The sequence below is a fragment of the Hetaerina americana genome, unplaced genomic scaffold (genome assembly GCF_022747635.1).
Source record: "Hetaerina americana unplaced genomic scaffold, ioHetAmer1.1.p SCAF_13, whole genome shotgun sequence".
NCBI classification, from domain to species: Eukaryota; Metazoa; Arthropoda; class Insecta; order Odonata; family Calopterygidae; genus Hetaerina; species Hetaerina americana.
The window spans coordinates 13,841,436-13,863,088 of NW_027286403.1; the positions used below are offsets into that span (position 1 = coordinate 13,841,436).

Genomic DNA, 21,653 nt, shown 5'->3' on the forward strand with positions numbered 1-21,653 from the left:
ATGTCTTGGATTTTCTGAGGAATTATCGAACAACCCATGTATTTTTTATAACCTGGAATGAGTTTTGTGAGAAAAAAATTTCACATTTGATAGTTTCTCTAAAATTATACTTTTGCCTTTTCAGCTGCCTGTATTAAGAGCTGAAGCTACCAATTTGCCACAGCACTTGAATCGTGTTATCATCACCTTTGAGAGAACTCTCAATAACATGCAGGCTGTCATAGAAAATGCAGATCGTCTGTATAAAGCCATTCATACAAAACTGCAAACATACATGGAATTCTACGAAGATCTCCAAAATTCATGCAGCAGTTCTGGAATAAAAGGCAAAAAATACAACAAGGTTCATGAGAATTACACATGGAATGTCCGGATTCTAAGAGGGCAGCTAGATCTTTTAGAAACATCTAAGAAGGAGTGTAAGTCATCCATTTCACAGGTGAGTTTGAATGTCTTACTCTCGTGGTAAATGTACAGTTAACTGGGCACATATTTATTCATTACAAGATAGACTTTTCATAGTATATTATCGTATAAAACGATTGCTTTATTTAATGATCAATGAAGTAGCAATCTTTAAATTCATCGCAAACTTTTATCTTTGTCTATATAGGGTAATTTTTTTAATATCAATGTTTCAATCTTTGTATTAGCATTCTTTCACTCTTATTTGACTGCTAGAGATAGATTAATTAATGACAAAATGAAACTTTATAAACTGAGTAAGATTACCAAATAATTTATTATAAAACCTCTAAATTTACATTTTTGAAGAAAAAATAGTTAAATGGAGATTAATGTCCAATGGAGGTTTTGTAAAAGACATACTTTAGAAGGGCATCAATACATTTTATAAATTAAATAAATATCCTGCCGAATTATAAAAAATGATAATGTACAGAAAAACGATTTTTATGCAATTAATTGTAATAAGCTAAAGAAAAAAATGTCTTACTGAAATATTTGAAGTATGACTGCTCATTGTAAGGTTTCCTTTATGCTATAGGAATGTCTAAAATAACAGCAATCCATAATCAAAAGTAATCACAAGGCCCATAATCTTTTACACTTAGTAATCAGAGCCAGTCAAATTAAATCATTCATTATGGTAAAATGAGTTATTTCATCTTTTACGCCAATGTAGTAGTAGATCTGACATCAGACGTGGTCTAAGTTGAAATATATTTTTTGCTTGTTAATTAACATGAATTTTCAATTTTTTATGAAGTCCTATGATATTATTAATCCTACACCATAAATGGCACCAAAATGTAATAAAAGGGTTGCACAAAAAGAGGTCTTGGATGCTATTAGTGTGATCTTGAAGAAATCAATATCCATCTACATTTGAGAAATAGTTAATGGTAATTATACAGAAAGTACTATTCACCAAGGGGATCTGGATGGTGTGGTGGCTAACGTACTGGTTTCCCAACCAGAGGGCTGAGAGGGATATTTGATTTATGAGAGTAAGATGAATTGGTCTGCTCTGGTGAAAGGTGTTCACGTACAGCCAAGGCCTATGGGTTGGAAGCTAATTTGCCTGACAGGACAATCCTGATGACTCTGATGCTGGTGGTATTATTAGCTTCTCAGACATTTTTAACTGAAGTGGCCAATAATAGAAATAGGTATTTACTATGAGGTTTGGTGTAAAAATATTTACGAGGGTGGTCCCAGAAGGACCCGACCCAACGAAGAAAACACAAAAATTTTGGTAAAAATGTATTTATTTTTCAATATAATCTCCTTTCAGCTCTATACACTTTTCCCAGCAAATTTCAATAAGTTCGATTCCCTTTTTATAATAAGAACTGTATTGCTCCTCAAAATAGCCATTTACTGCCGACATCACTTCTTCCCGGTTGGAAAATCTTTGACCACCGAGCCATTTTTTCAAGTATGCAAACAGAAAATAATCTGAGGGGGCTAAATCTGGCAAATAGAGTGTATGAGGCAGCAACTCAAACTTTAATTCATGAATTTTGGCCAGTTCAATAACGGAATCGTGAGCTGGTGCATTGTCTTGATGAAACAACACTTTCTTCTTAGCCAAATGTGGCCGCTTTAGCTTGATTTCTTCGCTCAAACGTTGCAATAAGTTTGCATAATAACTCACTCTTGGTAGTTTTTCCTTTGTCAAGATAGTCAATGAAAATTATCCCATGCACATCCCAAAAAACTAACTCAATTGAAACATCTTCATGACACTGGTTTTGCTTGAGTGTGAGCAAACGTGGCACCCATCTTGCACACAGCTTTCTCATGTCCAAATTTTCAGTTAATATGCTATGTACTGCACTTTTTGAAATGCCTACTATGTCTGCTAGCTTGCGCATTTTTAGTCGACAATCATCCAGTATCACTTTGTGGATTTTCTTCACCATTTCTGGAGTGGTCACCTCATTTGGTCAACCAATGCGATCTTGTCCTGACAGCTCGTACAGCCTCGTTTAAACTCTGTTACCCAATATATTACTGTTGTAAACAAAGGAGCAGACTCACCCAGAGTAGAATCCAGTGCAGCTTTTATATTGGTTGGGCCTAGGCCTTTCTAATAAAAGTCTTGTATCACATAACGATAACCAAGTTTCATCATTTTCACAAATTCACTGAAAACGTTCGCTATTGCAGGCTGCCAAACAAATACTAAACAACAGGGTGTCTTCAAACTTGAAGCATATGCTTTATAGATTTCATACTTTCTAATACAGTAATATTTTTCTAACAACGACCGCCATCTCTAGGTCAGGCCAGGTACTTCTGAAACCACCCACGTATTTGGTCGCTAGCTGTTCTAGTGATAGATTTATGGGAGGCAACTGACAGCTGAAGCCATTTGCACCATTAGGGATGGATGGGAAAGGGGAAAGTGTGGGGAGAAACTTGGCTTTGGCATTAGCCTACTCTTAATGAAAGGCACCAGGGGGTCTGCAGTTTAGCATCCCGTCGGAAAGATGGCGTACTCCCTCAAAGTGCTCTCCACAGAGCACCTCAAGTAGGGATCAGGATACCACTGAAAAATATCTGCGGCCTCCAGTATTCAAACCCAGTAGTAGTAGATTCTGAGTGGGAAGCCAGTATGTTAGCCACCAATCCCGATCCCCATAATTAGTGCATATAGTGAGATACTGCGGCTAATTATACTCAATATAATTGTTAGAAATCAAAAATAATATTCACAACAGCAAAAGATTGCATACTCTGAGCAAAGTATAAATTTAATTTGCTTTAATTTGATGTAAATTAATTTTGAATTTAAACTCTTTAATGTCTGTTATTATCCATTTTTATAGGTTCAAAGCTCTGCCCCAACAATTAGCAACTACACTAGCCGTGAAAGGTCTCCAAGTACTTCCAGAAGCCAGCGAAAATTACATTTATTTAGCAAAAGACCAAGTGTTGATGCCATTCCAGCCCTGAGCAGCCTCCAAGGGAGAAGTCCTACTTCACCAGTTCCTGTCAGCCCCGGAATTGACGTAAAACCAAAGAGTATATTAAAAAAGTCCAACTCTAATATTGAACCTGGAAGTCTGGGGTATGTTATGAAATCTTCAACCAACAGCAGTACAAGATCAAATTCTTGGATCTCTGAGATATCTTTAGACAAAAATCCTCCTCAGTGAATAGTGCTTTGCCCATTATTTTGAGGACGCTTGTTTTATTGTAAACTGAATGTAAAGAGTAAAATTTAAAGTCTTGAAAATGTGTGTATGTTAATTGTGCCTTGTAGGCCTAAACTTGTGACTGAATGAATGGAAGTATTTTTACATAGAAGTAATTATTTGAAGATGCAAGGGAAGTCATTATTTTAATGTGACAAAATCACTCTTCAAATTTTACAGTGGGGAAAGATTTGTTGTGAAAGAATTATTTTCATTATACCCCTCAACTTAGTTATAAAAATTAGTAAATTGTTAATTCTGAGGTGTCATAATGCCTTAATGTTCATTGTTACTGGCAGCAGCTTCATGAAACAAAAACCTTACATTCATATGAAATAATGCTTCCCTTTCATATCTGCTTTAATGTTCCAGTCTTTGAATGGACTTGTTACACTGTTCAGAATTGTTGTGCAGTGAAATGTATTTGTCTGCATGATTTATTGTAAATAATGAATGGCAGTTAAATTTGATGACATATAGACAGCAAAAACAAGAGAAAAATTCTAAAATAATGCAGTACATTTGTCTCCCTCCTACTATTGCCACTGTTTGAATTCCACTTCCAGTCAAAATTCACAGGCATAAATTGGCTAAATCTATATACTGGGGAATTCTATTTTTTGAAAATTTCCATTGAAGATGATTAGATTTCTTTCTTTTATCTAGTAGAGGTCAAAAGTGAGCATGTTTCTAAAATTGCAGAACTGTAGCCTTTTTATAGTAATCTCTGTTATTTTCTTCTTCCTAAAATCTTCTATGAATCCAAAGTCTTATTTTTTTCTTGTGACAAAGTCTCCATAATATATTGTAATAACTATCCTTTGGTGTAGTAAAATTCCTATTTGTTAAGTTTCTCAGCTTTTCTAAGTGAGATGAGGAAGCTCATTTGGCAGAAATAAGCTGTGTAATCCACAGGATATCTAAATTACTGTAGTCAATTATTTTTAATCTTAATTTAATTATCTTCATCCTTGTACATCATGAAATAATTTCTCATAAAATGTGTTAAGAAACTTATCTTATTACCATAGCGGTGCCCTTTATAAATGCCTCAGAAAAATCAGAAAAATATAAATTGACATAATTTATCAGATTTGCACTATAATTTCATAAAGCACACTGAATAAAAAATTATTCTTTAATGGCTCTTAAATTACTTGTAATTGTAGAAACACCTTCATGATAATTAAAGTTACCCACCATATTTTATCTGCCCATATAAATACATGGAATGTGGTAGTGTAGTGGTTAGTGTGTTCAGCTACAGACTGGAAAGCCCTGGTTTCAAAACCCATGATGCCTTTCATTAATCCTGTTGAAAATTCAAGCATAGAGATAATCTGGTAACTAAAACTTCATAAGAAATCAAATGGTAGCGCAGGGAAAGGAATTGATTTAATATGTGCTTCAAATTCAAGGCTTAAGGCATAGTTTATGGTTTGCTCTACCCTCACAAATCAGAAACATCTTCTGAATTGATCACTGTGGATATGAATGGATATGTTCGTCTCAGGTTAAAAATAAGTTGTTCTCTGTAGACATTTAAACGTTATTTATTATTTATATAATGCCATTGAGAAAACAACTTTATTTGGCCCACAAATGCTGAATATTAATATATATATGAATATATATATAATATATATATGAATATATATGAATATATATATAATATATATATGAATTTATATATATATATATATATATATATATATATATATATATATATATATATATATATATATATATATATATATATATATATATATATATATATGTATCAGTGCACATGTTTAAAATTATGAGTAACATTCTCGGGTTGATATGTACTTTGTATTATAAAATTTGAATTGAAATGGGAATGATGAAATATTGTTTCAAAAACCCCAGGTTCATTTTGCGACATTGTCTAAGCCTAAAACATAATAGGATATTTTCAATAGCCATTAAATGTGAAATTTTCTTCTATGTAGGCAACTGCCATCTGAATCACCTGATCATAATATCAAATAGTTGAAGGTTAGAGTTCAATGACTATGTCATAAGGGGCTCATTGGTAGGGATATGAATCAGTAGTGAGTATGCAAGTGGACATTTTCCTGTGATAAAACTCACCTAAACTTGTGTATCAGTAGAATTAGGCCCTGCAGTATTAAAACAGTTCCAAATTTTATTTTGTTAATTCTTGTTAAAACCTAGAATTTTGTTCCCTTTATATTGCCAGTAAAATATTTATCAACTTGGCAAAAGTAACTGAACTCAATGAGTTTCTTTCATTCATGTTTACTGGAATTACAGTTGTTCTAGTCCAATGAACTTTATATTTTATTTATTCTTTGCCTAATTTTTAAAAATTGTTTAGCTTTAAAAATGAACTATATACATTTTATGAGTTTTACAATATTGTACGATTTTTAGATGTTCATGTCCCCAAAACTGAACAGGGTATGATTATATTTTAATTTGCCACAATCAATGGCGCTACTAACATGACTGCATGGATTACTTTAATTATGCATTCCAGGAAACGTAATGTATGGGTGTACAGAGGTGATTGTATTTCATTTCACCATAATGGAAGTTAACTAATGGTGTATGCCAAGAAGTGATAGATTGGCTCCCCTTTTTTCCATTCCAGTGCTGGTTTAGTTCTTAGCTTCGGTTCTCCATTCCAGTAGTTGCAATGAATGGATAGGTATCAAGCTATATACATTTGTAAAAGTAAACAAAACCTTGATCGCCATAAAAAAAAACTATAACCTTATTGATCATAAGTATGGTTTATGAGAAATTACACAATATTGAAAAGTTTTACATATCTTATGATTTTCTTTAAAAACCTTCATGATTTTTCTAAAAACCAAAAGATGATTGTACAAAACATAGATGCACATGTACTGCATGAAAATTTTTTCTTAATACCTTACAAAAATCATTGAATAATGGTTAGTTTCCCACATTGTTATAGCATTGTTGTATTGCAGAGACAGATGAATAATTGAATACTAGTTTAATATTTTTGAGATTCACAACCAATTCTTTTGAGGTATTGCATGCGCAAAAAATATTTGGGGGAAAACTATTCATGTCAGCTTTTTACGAGTTCAGTAAACTGTAATGAATAAGTTTTACAGATTGTGGATTAAATCTAATTTCATTTTTGAATTTAGAGATGTAGTTCAAAATTTACAGGGTTACATGCCATTATGCATGTAACCTTCATCCATTAGAATATGCCTTATAAAGAATTTCTCCTAAATACAAGAAGCCACTAATATAACTGTGACTTAAGCAGGAGCAGTATTATAATGGTTTTATGTGTGTGTTGGAGTACCATCCTTGTCTTTATAAAAATATTCAATAAAACTTGAACTCTTATAGGTTCTGACGAACAATAAAAATTTTTGGACCATATCTGCAAAACAGATTGAATTTGGTGACACATTGAGATGGGCACTTATAACTATCCTTTATCCAAGATAAAAACATAATGATTATTTTGGATAATTAAAATCAGGTTAATCTATTCTCCCCTCAAAAAATGTAAGCATTGTGCAATGCACTGTGGTAATTTTTCGTGACATGTAGAATTAGCCTATACAATGCAGGTATTACCTGGCATGTGAACATTCTAACTGGCAAACTTTTGGAGATGCAAACATTTATGAAACTTGGTGCAGATAATAAATAACAAAAGCCAATACCTTTATTCGTTTTGCACAGCAGGAAATTGATTTTCCTTTTAACTAGTCGGCATGTGTGTTTATTAAGTTAGAACTGTTCCACTTACAAACTCTGTTAAGTGAATTTCTAAGTTAGCCCCTGTGAATACATATGATGAATAGATCTACAAACCAGAATATGGAGTAGGTTAAACTATGTAAGCACAACTGGTTGTTGCACATCGTTTTTCACCAGCCGCCTTTCCTGATAGCAAATTTATTATAAGCAGTTAATAAGGTGTTTTTGTATGGAGCACATAACGATGTGAAATTCTAATATGTATCCTCACCACATAAAGGGTAACCGAAACCATGAATGTATGAGTGGCCTTTAGGAAGGTTTTTTCTTATGGTTACCTTTTCTAATTCCGAATTATCACATAGTATGGTAAGATTAGCTTTTTTTGGTACAGCCTTATAATTAACATTCAACTTTATGTATGAGTGGCAACACATTATTATACTTCAAAGTAATGCAGAATTTAAATGCATGAAGATATTTTAGGAAAATAGACATGTTTATAATTTGGTAACTTCCCCAATGTTAGTTAGTATCCATTTAATTATTAAAGAAATTTGAGGAAAGTTGTTGTGTTCAGTCTAGATTTTTTCAACTATTTGGTGGCAACATGGGATGTGGTAATTAATTTCATTATTTTAAATCAGTGTGTTGGCAATTATTTTAGTCTACAAAGTATGCCAAATTAAATGTTGGCCAGGTTTTAAAATGTTTACATTTCCCATGAGACATAACATAAAAGTTTCAGAAGGATATAGCTTTAAAATATAGCTATAGTTAAAAAGCCTCAGAAGGATATAGCTTGCCTACATCGACACTTTGCCTTTTTCATTGTATCCTCTGTGTCTGAGAGATCTCAATCTTTTATATTTCGCCACTGAAGGAAATGATTGATGACTTTCAGCAATTTTACACTACTTAGAGCAGTTTTCATTTCATTTATGTTTAATGGAGTTTTTTATAATTGGCTAGGTTTTTAAAATCTTTTTGCAACATTTTTTTTAACAGTAATTGGAAGAGAATTATCCACTCACATGAATGTCTCATCTTTTATTTGCTTCTATTTCTTATTCATCCATTTCCTAATTTCATGTAAACAATGCCATGCTTTACCCATTTCCAAAATACAGAGAGACTTTTATTTTTAGCACAAATACTAAGGTGAATATATTTCATTGGATGATAAAATCTCTGAATTGCATAAATATTCCAGTTTTTAACAAAACCTATGAAAATGGATCATGTGCACAAATGTTTCTTGTGCGCTAAAATATTTTTATTTGAATAAATGCTCTATTCCTAAATCCAAATGTTCCAAAAAAGTGTCTTATCTGACAAGAAATATGGTTTGTAGCTTGTAGTTTGTAATATTAAATACCAAACTGTATTATACAAATTTTGTGTAAATATTTTATTTTACTTTTGACTGAACACATATTTAAACTCTAATAATCCTGTCATAAAACTAGTCGTATAAGCTGTGATCAATTTTCTTACACACTGGTGGTTCAAGTGACAAGTTACCTAATATATGTTTAGAGAATAATTTGCCTGCAAGATGTGAATGACATGGTAGCAATGACATGTTTCTTCAAATTCAAGCAATTTAATCATTTATTAGAATGGTATCATTGACAAATTATTATGCTATTATATTTATGCATTCACATTCAATAAGTCAATATTATTAACTAGAACAAAATCTCAGGTACGAAAGAATTAACATATCGCAGTTTTTGAAGATTATGAAATTAATCCTTATATAAACATTTTATTCGAAAACTGGGTACAAGGAATCAATGAATTTTCAAGGAATGCCTAATATGATTTTTCAGTCAATTTGGCTATGCTACTGTTATGCTATGTAGTAAATTATATGGTTTTATTTGATCCAACACTCGGTACGATACTATGAAAAATCTGGAATCTTTCTTTCAATGTCCTCATCATGCAGTGAAATTCACTCATTCCTCCTCAGGAAATTTTATTTTAATTAAATTATTTGTTCCAATGTGGAAAAAAGTTTTTTCTAAGTCAGCCATGTTGTTTTTTTGACTACCATCTATATCTTCTTCACTATCTACTCCCTCTGATGCCACACAAAACTAGTTACCATGTGATTCATTTCTACCTTTACAATGATAAAGATCTCCCTTACTTCCTCCACTTTATTTTTCTCAGGATTCGGTCTTCAGGAAACCCTATATTTTTTTGGATCAGTATCAATAGTAAGTCAATAAATAATGGTGATAGTTAAGTGAAAAAAATTAGAGTAAAACTCAACAAACTAGCTCTAAAATAAATGGAAACCTTTCTGAGTGGTGAGAAAACAAGCATGTGGTGCTTTGATTAGGTCTATATAATCTCCTAATTTTTTATTCTAAATTAAATAAACTTATCTCACTTAGCTTCAGTTGACTCAGAAGCAGCATATTACAAGAGACTTGACTTGCGAAATATAAATGAGTGTTTTTTCTGAACTATTTTTTTAACTGTTACTATATATTATGTGTGTGCTTATGAATACCTATGCAGTGAAGGTATTATATCAGCCATCAATGAAATTCACAGGATTGCTAGATCTTTGGAGCTATTATCATCCTTTGTTTTATAACTGTTGTGTATGTTTGCTATCAGTCTTGGAAATTCAATTAATGGATCTTTGTCAAATTGATTTGATGCATATGAATTTCAACTGATTCACTTCAGAATAAGTCAATTTCAAGTTTTGCACATCCCTAAAAGTTACATTTAGGTTTGAATTATTTTTACTGAATTGAACCTTAAGTTATGGACCCATGCTGAGGAAAAAAAATTAAAGTTTGTGCCAAGAGTATCACATTCTTGTATTTCCGTGATATCCTCTTATTTGGTTTTTAATTTCATAAAAGTATTATTTTAATTGGTATAATTTTAAAAAGTTTGAGTAAATATTTTTTTTTATCAGTAAAGCAGAATATTTTCTTGAAATACACTCATAAAAGTTGGTGTTCATTATGCAGCCATATTTTTACAGGCAGATGCTGACTAGTGTTTATCTTTTTTGAGTGCATTTCATGAGTTATGAACATAGCCATGTATTTTGGTTATTCAACCTCCCCTCATTCACTAATAATAATGCGGTTAAATAGAAAATTATTTTTAGCCATAGAGACACTTGTGCAGAATAGCTGTGCTTACAGTGAAAACAATTACTTTTATTCAAGATTTTCAAAATTTATTACACATGTAAGTGAATATACTCACTTTTAGATTGAATTTTCAGTCTCATGATATCAGTACTTCCATCTGAGGAATTATTCTCATATTTAAGTTACAAGCTGTCAGGTTTGAAATCCTAGGGGTAATGAGTATTTTACAAAGTCACATCTAACTTTTAAATGTCTACAATGGGACCTCAAGCTTCTTAATACTAGCAGATGGTGGTGGATCATATTTTTTTTCATGTGAGAGTGAGGAAATTCGTTCATGTTCTAGGTTGCCCACTAGTCAGAGGCTTAGGCTCTTGCCAAAATAATTTGCATAGGGAAAGCTTCCGTTAATAAAATCAATATTATGGTAACATTTCAGAGGTGGATTTGCTGAAAGAAATCAAACCCACATTGGCGATATAATAAAAGTCAATAAGTTTAAAGTGTTGAAGATTAGAAGGAAGTACATATTTAAATACAATTGAGGATCTTTACCTTCTGCTCCTCATCCAATCCCAAGCTGATTGGGCTAAAAGTCTTTGAATTAAGATTTTTCAAAGCATTGCTTGAATTTATATGGGTTATTGAAGAACTGCTTACCTAATTAATTTGATATTGGTATTAAATATTACATATTTTAATGCTAAAGAGATTTTTTAATCTAACTGGACCATAACTGTTGGTGTATAAAAGAAAAATATTGTTCTCAAGTCTTTAACATGCACGTTGTTATCCATAACACCTGGGACCAATTACCATTAGAGTGTAATAATGATAGCATCCATATTAATTTGTGAGGTACATTCTCAATAGCTCATGGTTCTACCATAGTTCTGCACAAAAGACAAATGAGATCTGTAAAACAGTATTGTTTATTTTAATTTTTTCAACAAAAACTTCAGAATATAGAAAAAACTTAGGTTAAAAGTAATCCATGCAGGAAAAATCATGTTGTATGTTATTGTTAATGTTTATTTTTTATTATTCAAACTTAAAAACCAGCTTGGTTATCATCTCGGGCATGGACTTATCACAGCTGATGTTATTAAACCCTTGTCAAATAAGTTGGTCTTTAAGTTATTTGTCATTTCTAAAACATATCACAATCTCAGTTGTTACGAGCAACTAATAAAACTGGGTAATATGTAAAGAAAAAAATTTTCTTGGAGTAAATCTCACACCTTGTAAACTTTGGCCAAACAAATGGAAATACTTATTTTCCAATCCAAATTTCTTTATAAACTTATACACTGCATTTAAGGCCCTTATCATTGGTCGCTCAATCCTAAGATTGGTTGACTGCAGCCCTCCATCCTACCCTATGTGATGTTAATTGGCTTACTTCCTAGTATTTTTTGCAAGATACTTTCTTCCTTATTTGTCCCATGTATTTATCCTTTGGCCTTCCTCTTGGGACTTCTTCCTCTATTTTTCCTTCTATTATATTCTTCACGAATTCTTGTGCCTCAGGGTGTGACCGATGCATCTGGTTCTTCCAATCCATCTGGTTCTTATTTAAAGCCCAATATGCATACAATTGGTGAATGGCATATATTTGTTATATATGAACAATGAAAACATAGAAGTGTAATCTTGTTATCAAATTATTTTCAGAAAATGATTAATGAAAGATATTTTTTGAGAAATTATGGAAACAATGAATTTTTCTATTTAGTTGAAAAATTATATGCATGCTATTAAATATTGAAATTGCTTTTGAGCTTAAGTGGGGCAACTGACAAAAGTAGTAATATTCGGATTTTGGTGCTCTTATTATGACTGCATTACATTTTGCTATTTCTCTTGTTTTTCCTAAGATTAGATCTGTGATATTGTTTTTAATTTATGAAATGGTTTATTGATGTGCAATATTTTTATTACAATATTATTTAAAATCATCAAATCTCTATGAGTGAACACACATAAACCTAAAACTTTGTAATCTTATTTGAGAGATAAAAATAAATGTTTTATGAGAAAATTAAGCTGCTAAGCATATGTTCTTATTATTTTGTGCTTCTTTTGAAAGTGCTATGACGTGTGATGGCATGGCTGGTCATTTATGTGTACTCCACCAAGAATCTACATCTGCAGACTATTTATCACTTATTAGGCTTTAATTGGCAATTTATATTTTAAATTGCCAGTCACTGTTGCATGATCCATTTTTTGAAATTTCTACATTTTTAAATTGTTCTGCATAGTGAAAATTTTAAATGTGGTAGATGTTCTCTTTTAGGTATTTATTTATTTTGACATGCATTTGCCTCGCTCACTTTTCAGTAATTTGTTAATTTCACATCCTGAAGTTGTAATATTAATAGTTATTCACAAGAACTATGTTATGATGAACATGGCTTAATTTTAAGTGCAATATTTAGCCATAAGCTTGACTGAAATTCAAAATATAATTTATTTTGAAATGAAAGAGTTTGATTTAATCTTTCTTTTAGATTCCAAATGCTTACTTCAGTGTGAAAAGTAGAGGGTTTTGAAGCAAACCTTATAAATAATTTGTATTCAATTATATATTTTGCTTTTAGGCCTTCCCTCTAGCAATAGATGTACACTTATAACAAAGAATGTATTTGTTCAATTTTACATGGATTTTTTATTGGAGACCTAAGCCTAGAGACTTTCTCCTTGTTCTCTGTCTATAAACATTTTCCCTTTATTATCTTCCATAGTATTCTTGACAATGAGACATCCTGATTCTTGTAGTAATTGACAATTATTTCAAATTTCTATGGCTTTACATTAAAACTGAAATTTCCTTTTCAATTATTTTGTGCATCTTGTATATGATCTTGAAGAGTAACTTTCAGCATTTGATTTAGATAAAAATGAACACATTTATTAGGTTTGAAACCAATGTTTAATAGTTTCTTGTGCATCTTGTGATGAGTCACTTACTGACACTGCAATTAGTAACTTCTCACCATATCCACTTTTTGTAATTGCCTAAATAAATGCTATACTTCATGGAAAGTTAAAAAGTGCGGCATCATCCATGATTGCAAAACTGAATGAATCTCTTAATTATGCCAAAATTATTATTCCATCCATAAATCTTTTTAGGACAACTGAGGCATCAAGTCATTGTTTTTTGATGATTTCATGAGTTGGGTGAGCATTTATATTTGTTACCAGGACATAACTAGTACTATGCAAGCTTAAATATTATGGCCATTGAATATATTTTATTTAAGATGTGGTAACTTAAGCATTTAGAATACAATGATTCCTCTGCATGAAATTTGATTACAAAAATTGCAGTGACCAAGTTTAAAGTTTCATTAGGAAGGTGGAGTGACCAACAAAATGTTGGCACAGGCACCATGCTCAGATTGTAGGGCTGTTTGCAATCAAATCCTACTTTTTTACCTTGAGTATATTTAGATTTTTTAGAGATCTGTATAAATGATGAATGGATTACTTTGGTTGCTTTGTACAAGTGCAAATAAAGAAAGCAATAGGTATGTCGTCCATGAAATATATAGCTCTTCTCTGACTGCCTGATGAAACTATTTTCTATTTAATGAGCATTAATTCTCAAATTTGACTCTAGCATATATGTCTTAAATAGCACTTTCTTCAAATTAAATGAGATGGATGATCACATGCCCTCATGGGAGATAAAAAAATATTAGTACACTCTAAAACTCATAACTTGGTAATGTAAAATGCTAATGTTTTTCCTTATTGATTTATATATATTGCAAATAATGAAGCTTTCTCTTGATAGTTATAGCAGAGATTGTTTACAAATAAGTTATTATTCCTAATTTTTAATTCCTTTTTCCACTTTTAAATCTTAATCTCTTTAAGTTTTAACTGAAAAGAAAATAAATGCCGGGGTAATATTCTTAAATATATTTGCAAAATATCTTTCTCTTAAAGGGCTTGTCTTCTTGTAAACTAATATTTGGTAATATATATTTTCACATTTAAAATACGATTACTATAATTGTTTTAGCATGGGCAAACCTTATATAACCTGAGAAGTAATATGTTAATATCTAGGGATAATGACATCTTGTGTTATCCATTTTAGGAATCTTTGACTTTTTTAATGGAGGAATTTAAGAACCCTTCAGATGGCTATAGGATTTCTTCTCAAACTTGAAGGATATCTGAGTGGTAAAGAGAAAAGTAGTCATTTATTTCCAAATCCTAGGAAATTAGTTTTGAATTTCTTATATTTGTTGGATTGTAGCTACCTACTTTGTAAAATGTAATGTGGTTTTTATGCATAATATGAACTAGACAATAAACGCATAAAATGCTTAAAAGTTACAATTTGATGGAATGTTAAAAGAAAATTTCATTGTAGTGATTCTTTAAATTTGTGCTTTTAATATGCATCTTCTTTATCCCTCATTAAGCATTTTACTGTGTTAATTAAACATAAAAATCACGTTTACCTGTTGGTTATCACATAAATAATGGCATTGATCATTTCTGATACTTATATCTGAGGAGTTTCTTTAAATAATATAAGCCACTTAAATTTTGTGGCAGAAGTATTAAATATTAAAATGTGATTCGATGGTTCATTAAATAGCCGATATTTTGTTTCATGTTATCTTTCATAGGTCTTTACAAATGGTACATATTAGCCATAAATTATTTTCTCTATTCATACTTGGCGTGAATATTGATCTTTTTCACAAATGTTATCTGTTCAATTGGGGTTTTACATTTTTCTTTACTGATATCAAGGTAACATTTTTAAATTGTGAATTATATTTTGTATATGTATGACTCTTTTTTCCATTCTGGGTTGTAAGTGGAAGCTTGTTAATTCTCATAAGGGTTTGAAGTATGTAGTAAATTTAAACATCTTCTGCCTTCACAAAGATTTACTGCATGTAGTGACCAATTTTTCTTCATCCTGATTGACATTGACAGATAAACTATGTAATTTTATTCTTTATTATATCATATCCACCCTTATTTACACTTTCTATCCTTAATTACTAATATAACCTTAGCCCCAATGGTATCCTTCAGAAAGTCTGGAGTTAAACCTTTGAGGTAAAGTTTAAATTCAGCAGAATGGTTGAAACTGAATTAGCATGATTATTTCCTTTTTTCCATTCCAATTTTAGGGAAGGGAATTAACCACGTTTATTCAGTTTTTCAAAGAAAACAACAAATATTAACTTCTTATGTAAATTGCTTTAAAATTTTGGTTTGAGCAATTAAAACATTAAAATTATCGAAGAAATGAGCACTATAAAATTTTATGCTAACTTTAATCCATTTTCTTTTATTTTCAATTCAATTAAATGTTTTCATGTGTACAAATTGACTAGCTAATGGAAGTCATGAAAGCTTCCATAAATCACAGTGTGCAATTAATCTAATTTTAGCTGTTTGCATGTGTAACTTCTGAAGAGGCTCATCTGAGTTTGTGATTCTATTAACAAATCAAATGTGGAATTATAAAAATCATAAAATGAAAACTTGTTGGTAGAAGATAGCCAACTTAGAAATCTGTGGTAAATGCTCTGGGATGACTGGGAAGTAAGAGAATGATTTTGTGGTGCTCCCAGTTTGTAACAGTGGAATCTTTAAGGAAGCTGTTGCAAAAAATCATCAAAATTATATAGGTAGGCTTCAAAATATAATGGGAAGATATTACAACTCCCACTCAGAATTTTCATTGAAGGTAAATTGATGTAAAAGTTTGTTGGCATAAAATATGTGAGTAAATGTGCAATGAAAAATACATTGATGAAAACAGGGCAAAGACTTAAGGCCTTGTAGTTGTCAGCTGAGATTTATCACCAAGGTAGCCTACTGGTAGGGCATCATAAGGCATTTGGAAGGCTCAAAAATGAGTCCTGTTTTACCATTTATTTTGTTAATGTAACCCTCACCTATTAGTCGCTTGGCATATTAAAAGTGTTTCAGATATGCTATGTGGTGAAGAAAAGTAATAAATTCATTATAACTTAATATCATTCCAACTATTGTTATATGAACGGCACCCAAAATGAAATCCATTATAATAAGTATTTTCTAGAAAATCATCCTCCTTTAATTTTTTTGTTAGATATACTGATAACATGCTGGATAAAATGTCCCCAGGCTTAGTAAACAAATGTCAATAAACCATAGTATTTTGCAGTCAGTCAATAATGCCCACTTTCCAGCACTGAAATAGTATGAATCATTTATTCGTATCCACCAATACAAAGCTTCACTTCTTTGGAAAAGTTCATCTATCTAGGATGCTATTTGTGAAAGCTATTTTTTTTCCCATGGACTCTTGATGTAAAAGTGAAATTTTTTTAGTAAAAATTACATATATGAGCACATTTGCAAAGACGTTTGGGTGTTAAACAGAAACTACAGATGGTTAACTGTGACAGATATTCCATGGATTTTAGACAGATGTCAATGACTGTAGGCATTTATCAACTGCCAGTGCACAAAATATCTATTGAACTCTTATTTCGATCTTTGGTGTGCATTTGGGTTGACTGCAGTCCATGTTTTCAAATAAAGCTGTCATTATTTTGCTACAGCACTTAAGTTGATGGTTGATATCTTCTGGCATTTCTAAAACAGGTGATCAGCAGTCCAATATTTCACAAAAATATTATATTCTATATTATGTCAGCAGTACTCATAAATTACTGTTAAATGTATTAACAATAAACAGATAAGCAGTTTATAATTTTCTACTGAATTAAAGCACTGATCAACAAAATAATATACTTTTTATGGATTTACCAAAAAACATAAAAATAACCTAACTTATTTTAGTACCCTAGCCTTCTTATCCTTCATTCATTTCATGAGGACTAAAATAGTGGATGTATTTTACAGCGATATTAGTTTTTTTTATTACGTTATAAATTATACTTGCATTGTTTTCCTCAGAGAATTAGAATTTATTCTGTTGGTCGCTTTTGCAGTGTTGTCATTGGGAAGTGCAGAGAAAGATGTTTTCTTCTCCTAATAGATAGTTTTCCATTAGTCACCATTCAGTATTTTTGTCATTACCTCAGGTAGTCTGCAGCATTTTTCCACCTGCTGAGGAGGACTCCGTCCCCATTTCACCTTCTTCACATTTCCGGCCTACCAAAAATGATAGACAAGACATCTGACAACTTTGCTCTCAAAACCCTCGGAGTGACTAATTCAGCTTCTATCTGCTTGGCCATCAAATTCAGACTGATAAATAAGAGAATATGTAAATTTGCAATGACAATTTTTAATCCTTTTTCACGCTTAGATTTGGAAAATTTTATGGAAAAGGGAAATAATTTTCTATATATATCCATAGAGAAACTCTAGTCAAGAATATTACATTGGAAAAACAAATGTTAATTTATTTTATAGTCTAAAGCACAGAAATATCAGCCAGGAACCTTATATTTGTAAGGTACTTGCATTTTCTGAGAAGGGTATCTGTTATTTGTTCTTTATAATCATATGTCTCTTGGCAGTAAAGTGTGATTTAGTTTATAGTAAATGAAGGAGTAGGCTCAAAGTAAGAATGCATGGAGTGAAGTATCTTTTCTATGCACTGTGATTTATACTGGGAAACAAATTTTGTATTTTTAAAAGCATTACTATTAAGCCACTCCAGCATTAAATTTTTTTTATCTATGTTTAAGTCAAATTCATTCAGGTCTCACTAATGCTGGGCAGTACATTCCTACAGATGGTGCTCAGAATTTAGTTATCTCATGTGCCGATAAGTTTCTAAACATTCTGATTTTGAAATGCGTGAAACAATGGTAAACCTTGATATACAATAAATAGTTATATAATCTACAAATAAGTTTATGGATAATCAATTGTCTGATTTTTTTCTATTCTGTGAAAGCATGCAAAAAACAATGGTTTACAGTAAATTGAAATATTTCAATATTTATTCCTGAAATTCTGAGAAAAAAATTTTATTTGTGATTGGCATTGAAATTTATTTTTGAAATGCATGCATAATCAATATTAACTATTTTTCTGTACACATTCCTCTGTAGAAATCAGACTAAAATTTTTAAAGTCTCTATGGATGATGGTAACATCACAGCAACATATTTTAGATGGTTCTGTGAAAATAAAATATGGAAAATATTTCATTTTCCATATCTGTAGGTAGGTCAATGGGATTTCATTAATCTTTTTCATTTAATTTCTATTTGGAAATACCATCCCATCTTACTGATTGTATGTAGAATCATGGCAAACAAAACTCAGGTTTATGATGCAATTTATTTACAATGACTTATTGCTTCTAGCAAATCTTTCCCCCTGAAGCATTTCTATTTTAATGTTAATTGAAAATGCTAATTATTTTACTAACAAGATGGACTGAATTTAGTCATCAAATGACACACAGTTTGTTTCTCTCTCTTAATATGCCCAATTTTAAGACAGTTTTTCTCTACTTCTTAATCATCTCTTCAACTGAGTGCCATTAGAGGCATTTGAGAAACAAACATTTTTGTCTGAAAGGTGGTTCTGAATATCATTTTTATCAGAATATAGCAATGCACTTAGGTTGTGATTTTTCACCCAAGCATTTTATCCTACTTGACTGTACCATGAAGCACCAACTTGGTTATTTGCCCTGGGTGGAATTTGCATTAATTCTTTTGCAAAGTGATTTATATTTATTGGTCTACAGTGAGACTATATAAGTCTTTGGGATTTATATATTTTTATTTTTAACCTAAGTGCACAATATTTAAATTTGAAATTGATACACATTTTTAGCTTATTAAAATAGTCCTTAATGAATGAATTACCTGTTATGCATGTGTGTATGTATGAATGTGTGTGTATATATATGCAAATGTTATACTTACACACCGGTATATGCATATGCACACATGCATACATTTCATCTGGGCATGAATTGTTTACATTTCTTTAGATTTTTTTTTATATTCTGTAATAAAATGTGCTACAAGCATTGTGATATACTCATATTTTAATCCAAGACATAATAAAAAGATCTAGAGGACATTATGTCTATTATTAAGGGATAAAATGTCTTTCAATGTTTGATTACCACCAGTGTAAGGTGCTATGAAATACTCACGAAGGAGCAAATTTAAGTGAAAGTCTCTCATGCCAAATAGTCATTACTTGGCAACAACTTGATGTTTATACGTTTCCCTGTGAAAAGATGTTTCATGAATACCTAGCATAAAAGCGAGGTTGAGGAATAACATAGGGATATACAATGGAGCTTGATACTATATTTAAAGTTTATAACTTACATATAGTTAATACATGAAATATTGCCAAGAAAAATTATCAGAATTATGGATCAATGAAAAATATTTTCAGTGGTAGTGATAAATGTAACTCTTAATTATTTATGAAATTCATTTTGTATAACTGTAATTAGCCTAGGCATAAAATAAGTTTTCCTCAATCTTTAGTGGTCAATTTAAGGGAAGATAGATTTGTTTTCATGTGATGATTACCAAAAGCTGTGTCATAAGAATGAAATATTAACTGTTAACTTATAAAGAATTTATTATGCATGTCTGGCTAACATCTATTAATGTTACTTTCTGTGCAAATGTACTCCTGATTGTATAATGGTTATAAATCTGAGTAGATATATAAATATGGAGTGCATTATGATTAAGATATTTTGAATAGAAAATTAAAAAAAAAGCTGTGCCTATAATTTATATGAGTATTACACTTAATCAAACTTCACCCAGTGTCTGATCATTAAATGGTATTTATATATGTTGTACATTTGTTACCTGAAAATCGCAGTCAAGTAAGCCATTTTCAAAGTTCATACACTCAAATTTTCTGTGTAATGTGTGAAGTATTTGCTGTGATTTGTATGACTTTGGTGCCCAACATAGAGCTATTGAATCTTTTTAGTGTGTATAATTATTTCTTCTACTTTGATATTTCTGTAAATTAGCCGAATTTCACTCTCATTTTGAGTTTCTGCATGAAATCTATGTATCTCTGGACCATCTAGATAGTCAAAACTTCTTTTTTGCAGAACTGTTGGCATCTTCTATAGTGTCTTCAAGTAGATTTACCATGAAACAACATGTGCTCAACTAGTGTATGGCTCTCTCATGTGATCATTGAAAGTTTTAGTTATGTATCCCCTATTTGTGAATTGTGGTATGGTTTTTCCTTTACCTTTGTTGATTAATGTATATTTGTTAATGAACTGTTAATTTATATACATTCTAGGCCTAATTTAAATAAGAGAGCCAAAGATTTAAGTCTTGTCTTTTAACAAACTAATTTATAAATTTTAATCTGCTTGTTTTAAAAAAATGAGAGAATACGAATTAATTTAAGACTTAAGAGCATTATTGGAAGATGCAATCAGTGCCAATAATAATATTGACACTCAGATGAAATATTAAATCATCTTTTATTGATTTATATTTTTAGAAGTTAAAATTATACATGTGTAGGTACTTTATTTGTGTCTAAAAAATGATTCCACTCCCATTCTGTGTGTTGAAAATATTATGAAATATAGTAAACCCTTCTTAACATAAGTTATACCACATAGTGCAAATGGAAGTGATACTCCAGAGCTATATCAACAAAGTAGACTCATTTGAACTTGATCAGCACAACTTTGGTTTCAATTCATGTCAAATATTTGTTAAAAGGGGTTTACTGTATAAAATTTACCCTCAGTGTAGATAATAATGTTATAGAGTGTTTCATGTTTTGTAGTCAAAGACTTCATCTTGCATGTGTTAATATCAGTTAAACTGAAATGGTCATTTGTTTACCTTATACATATCTATTATTTCATGGAACTTGCTGATGTATTTTAAATGTAAGTTGGTTTAAAATACCAATAAATGGTTCATAATTTTTTAAAGATGTACATAATTACTCTTCTTTGTAAAAAATATCGTTCAAGTTTGAGAAAGTTTATAAAAACAATGTTCTACTATTGATGGGCAACATTCCCAAACTTTACCATAAATTAAAAAATATATATATATACATATACATATATATATATATATATATATATATATATATATATATATATATATATATATATTTATTTATTTAT

At 30.8% G+C, this 21,653-nt stretch overlaps 1 protein-coding gene across 4 annotated transcripts in view; it reads left to right on the forward strand.

The window, feature by feature from the left end:
- Positions 1–21,387, forward strand: part of LOC139686104 (inactive phospholipase C-like protein 2) — a 223,946-nt gene extending 202,559 nt beyond the window's left edge. Inside the window, exons 19-22 of one of the 4 annotated variants that reach the window (XR_011700295.1) lie at positions 125–439; positions 3,297–3,538; positions 14,652–14,737; positions 17,620–21,387. Coding sequence is in view for 3 of the 4 variants with exons in the window: in XM_071583272.1 (XP_071439373.1) it covers positions 125–439; positions 3,297–3,626 (645 nt within the window). In the remaining variant the exon portion in view is untranslated. Of the gene's footprint in view, positions 1–124; positions 440–3,296; positions 5,256–14,651; positions 15,281–17,619 lie in introns of those variants that run through there. The other 3 variants (XM_071583275.1, XM_071583273.1, XM_071583272.1) reach the window with 3 other exon arrangements.
- Positions 21,388–21,653: the final 266 nt, after the last annotated feature.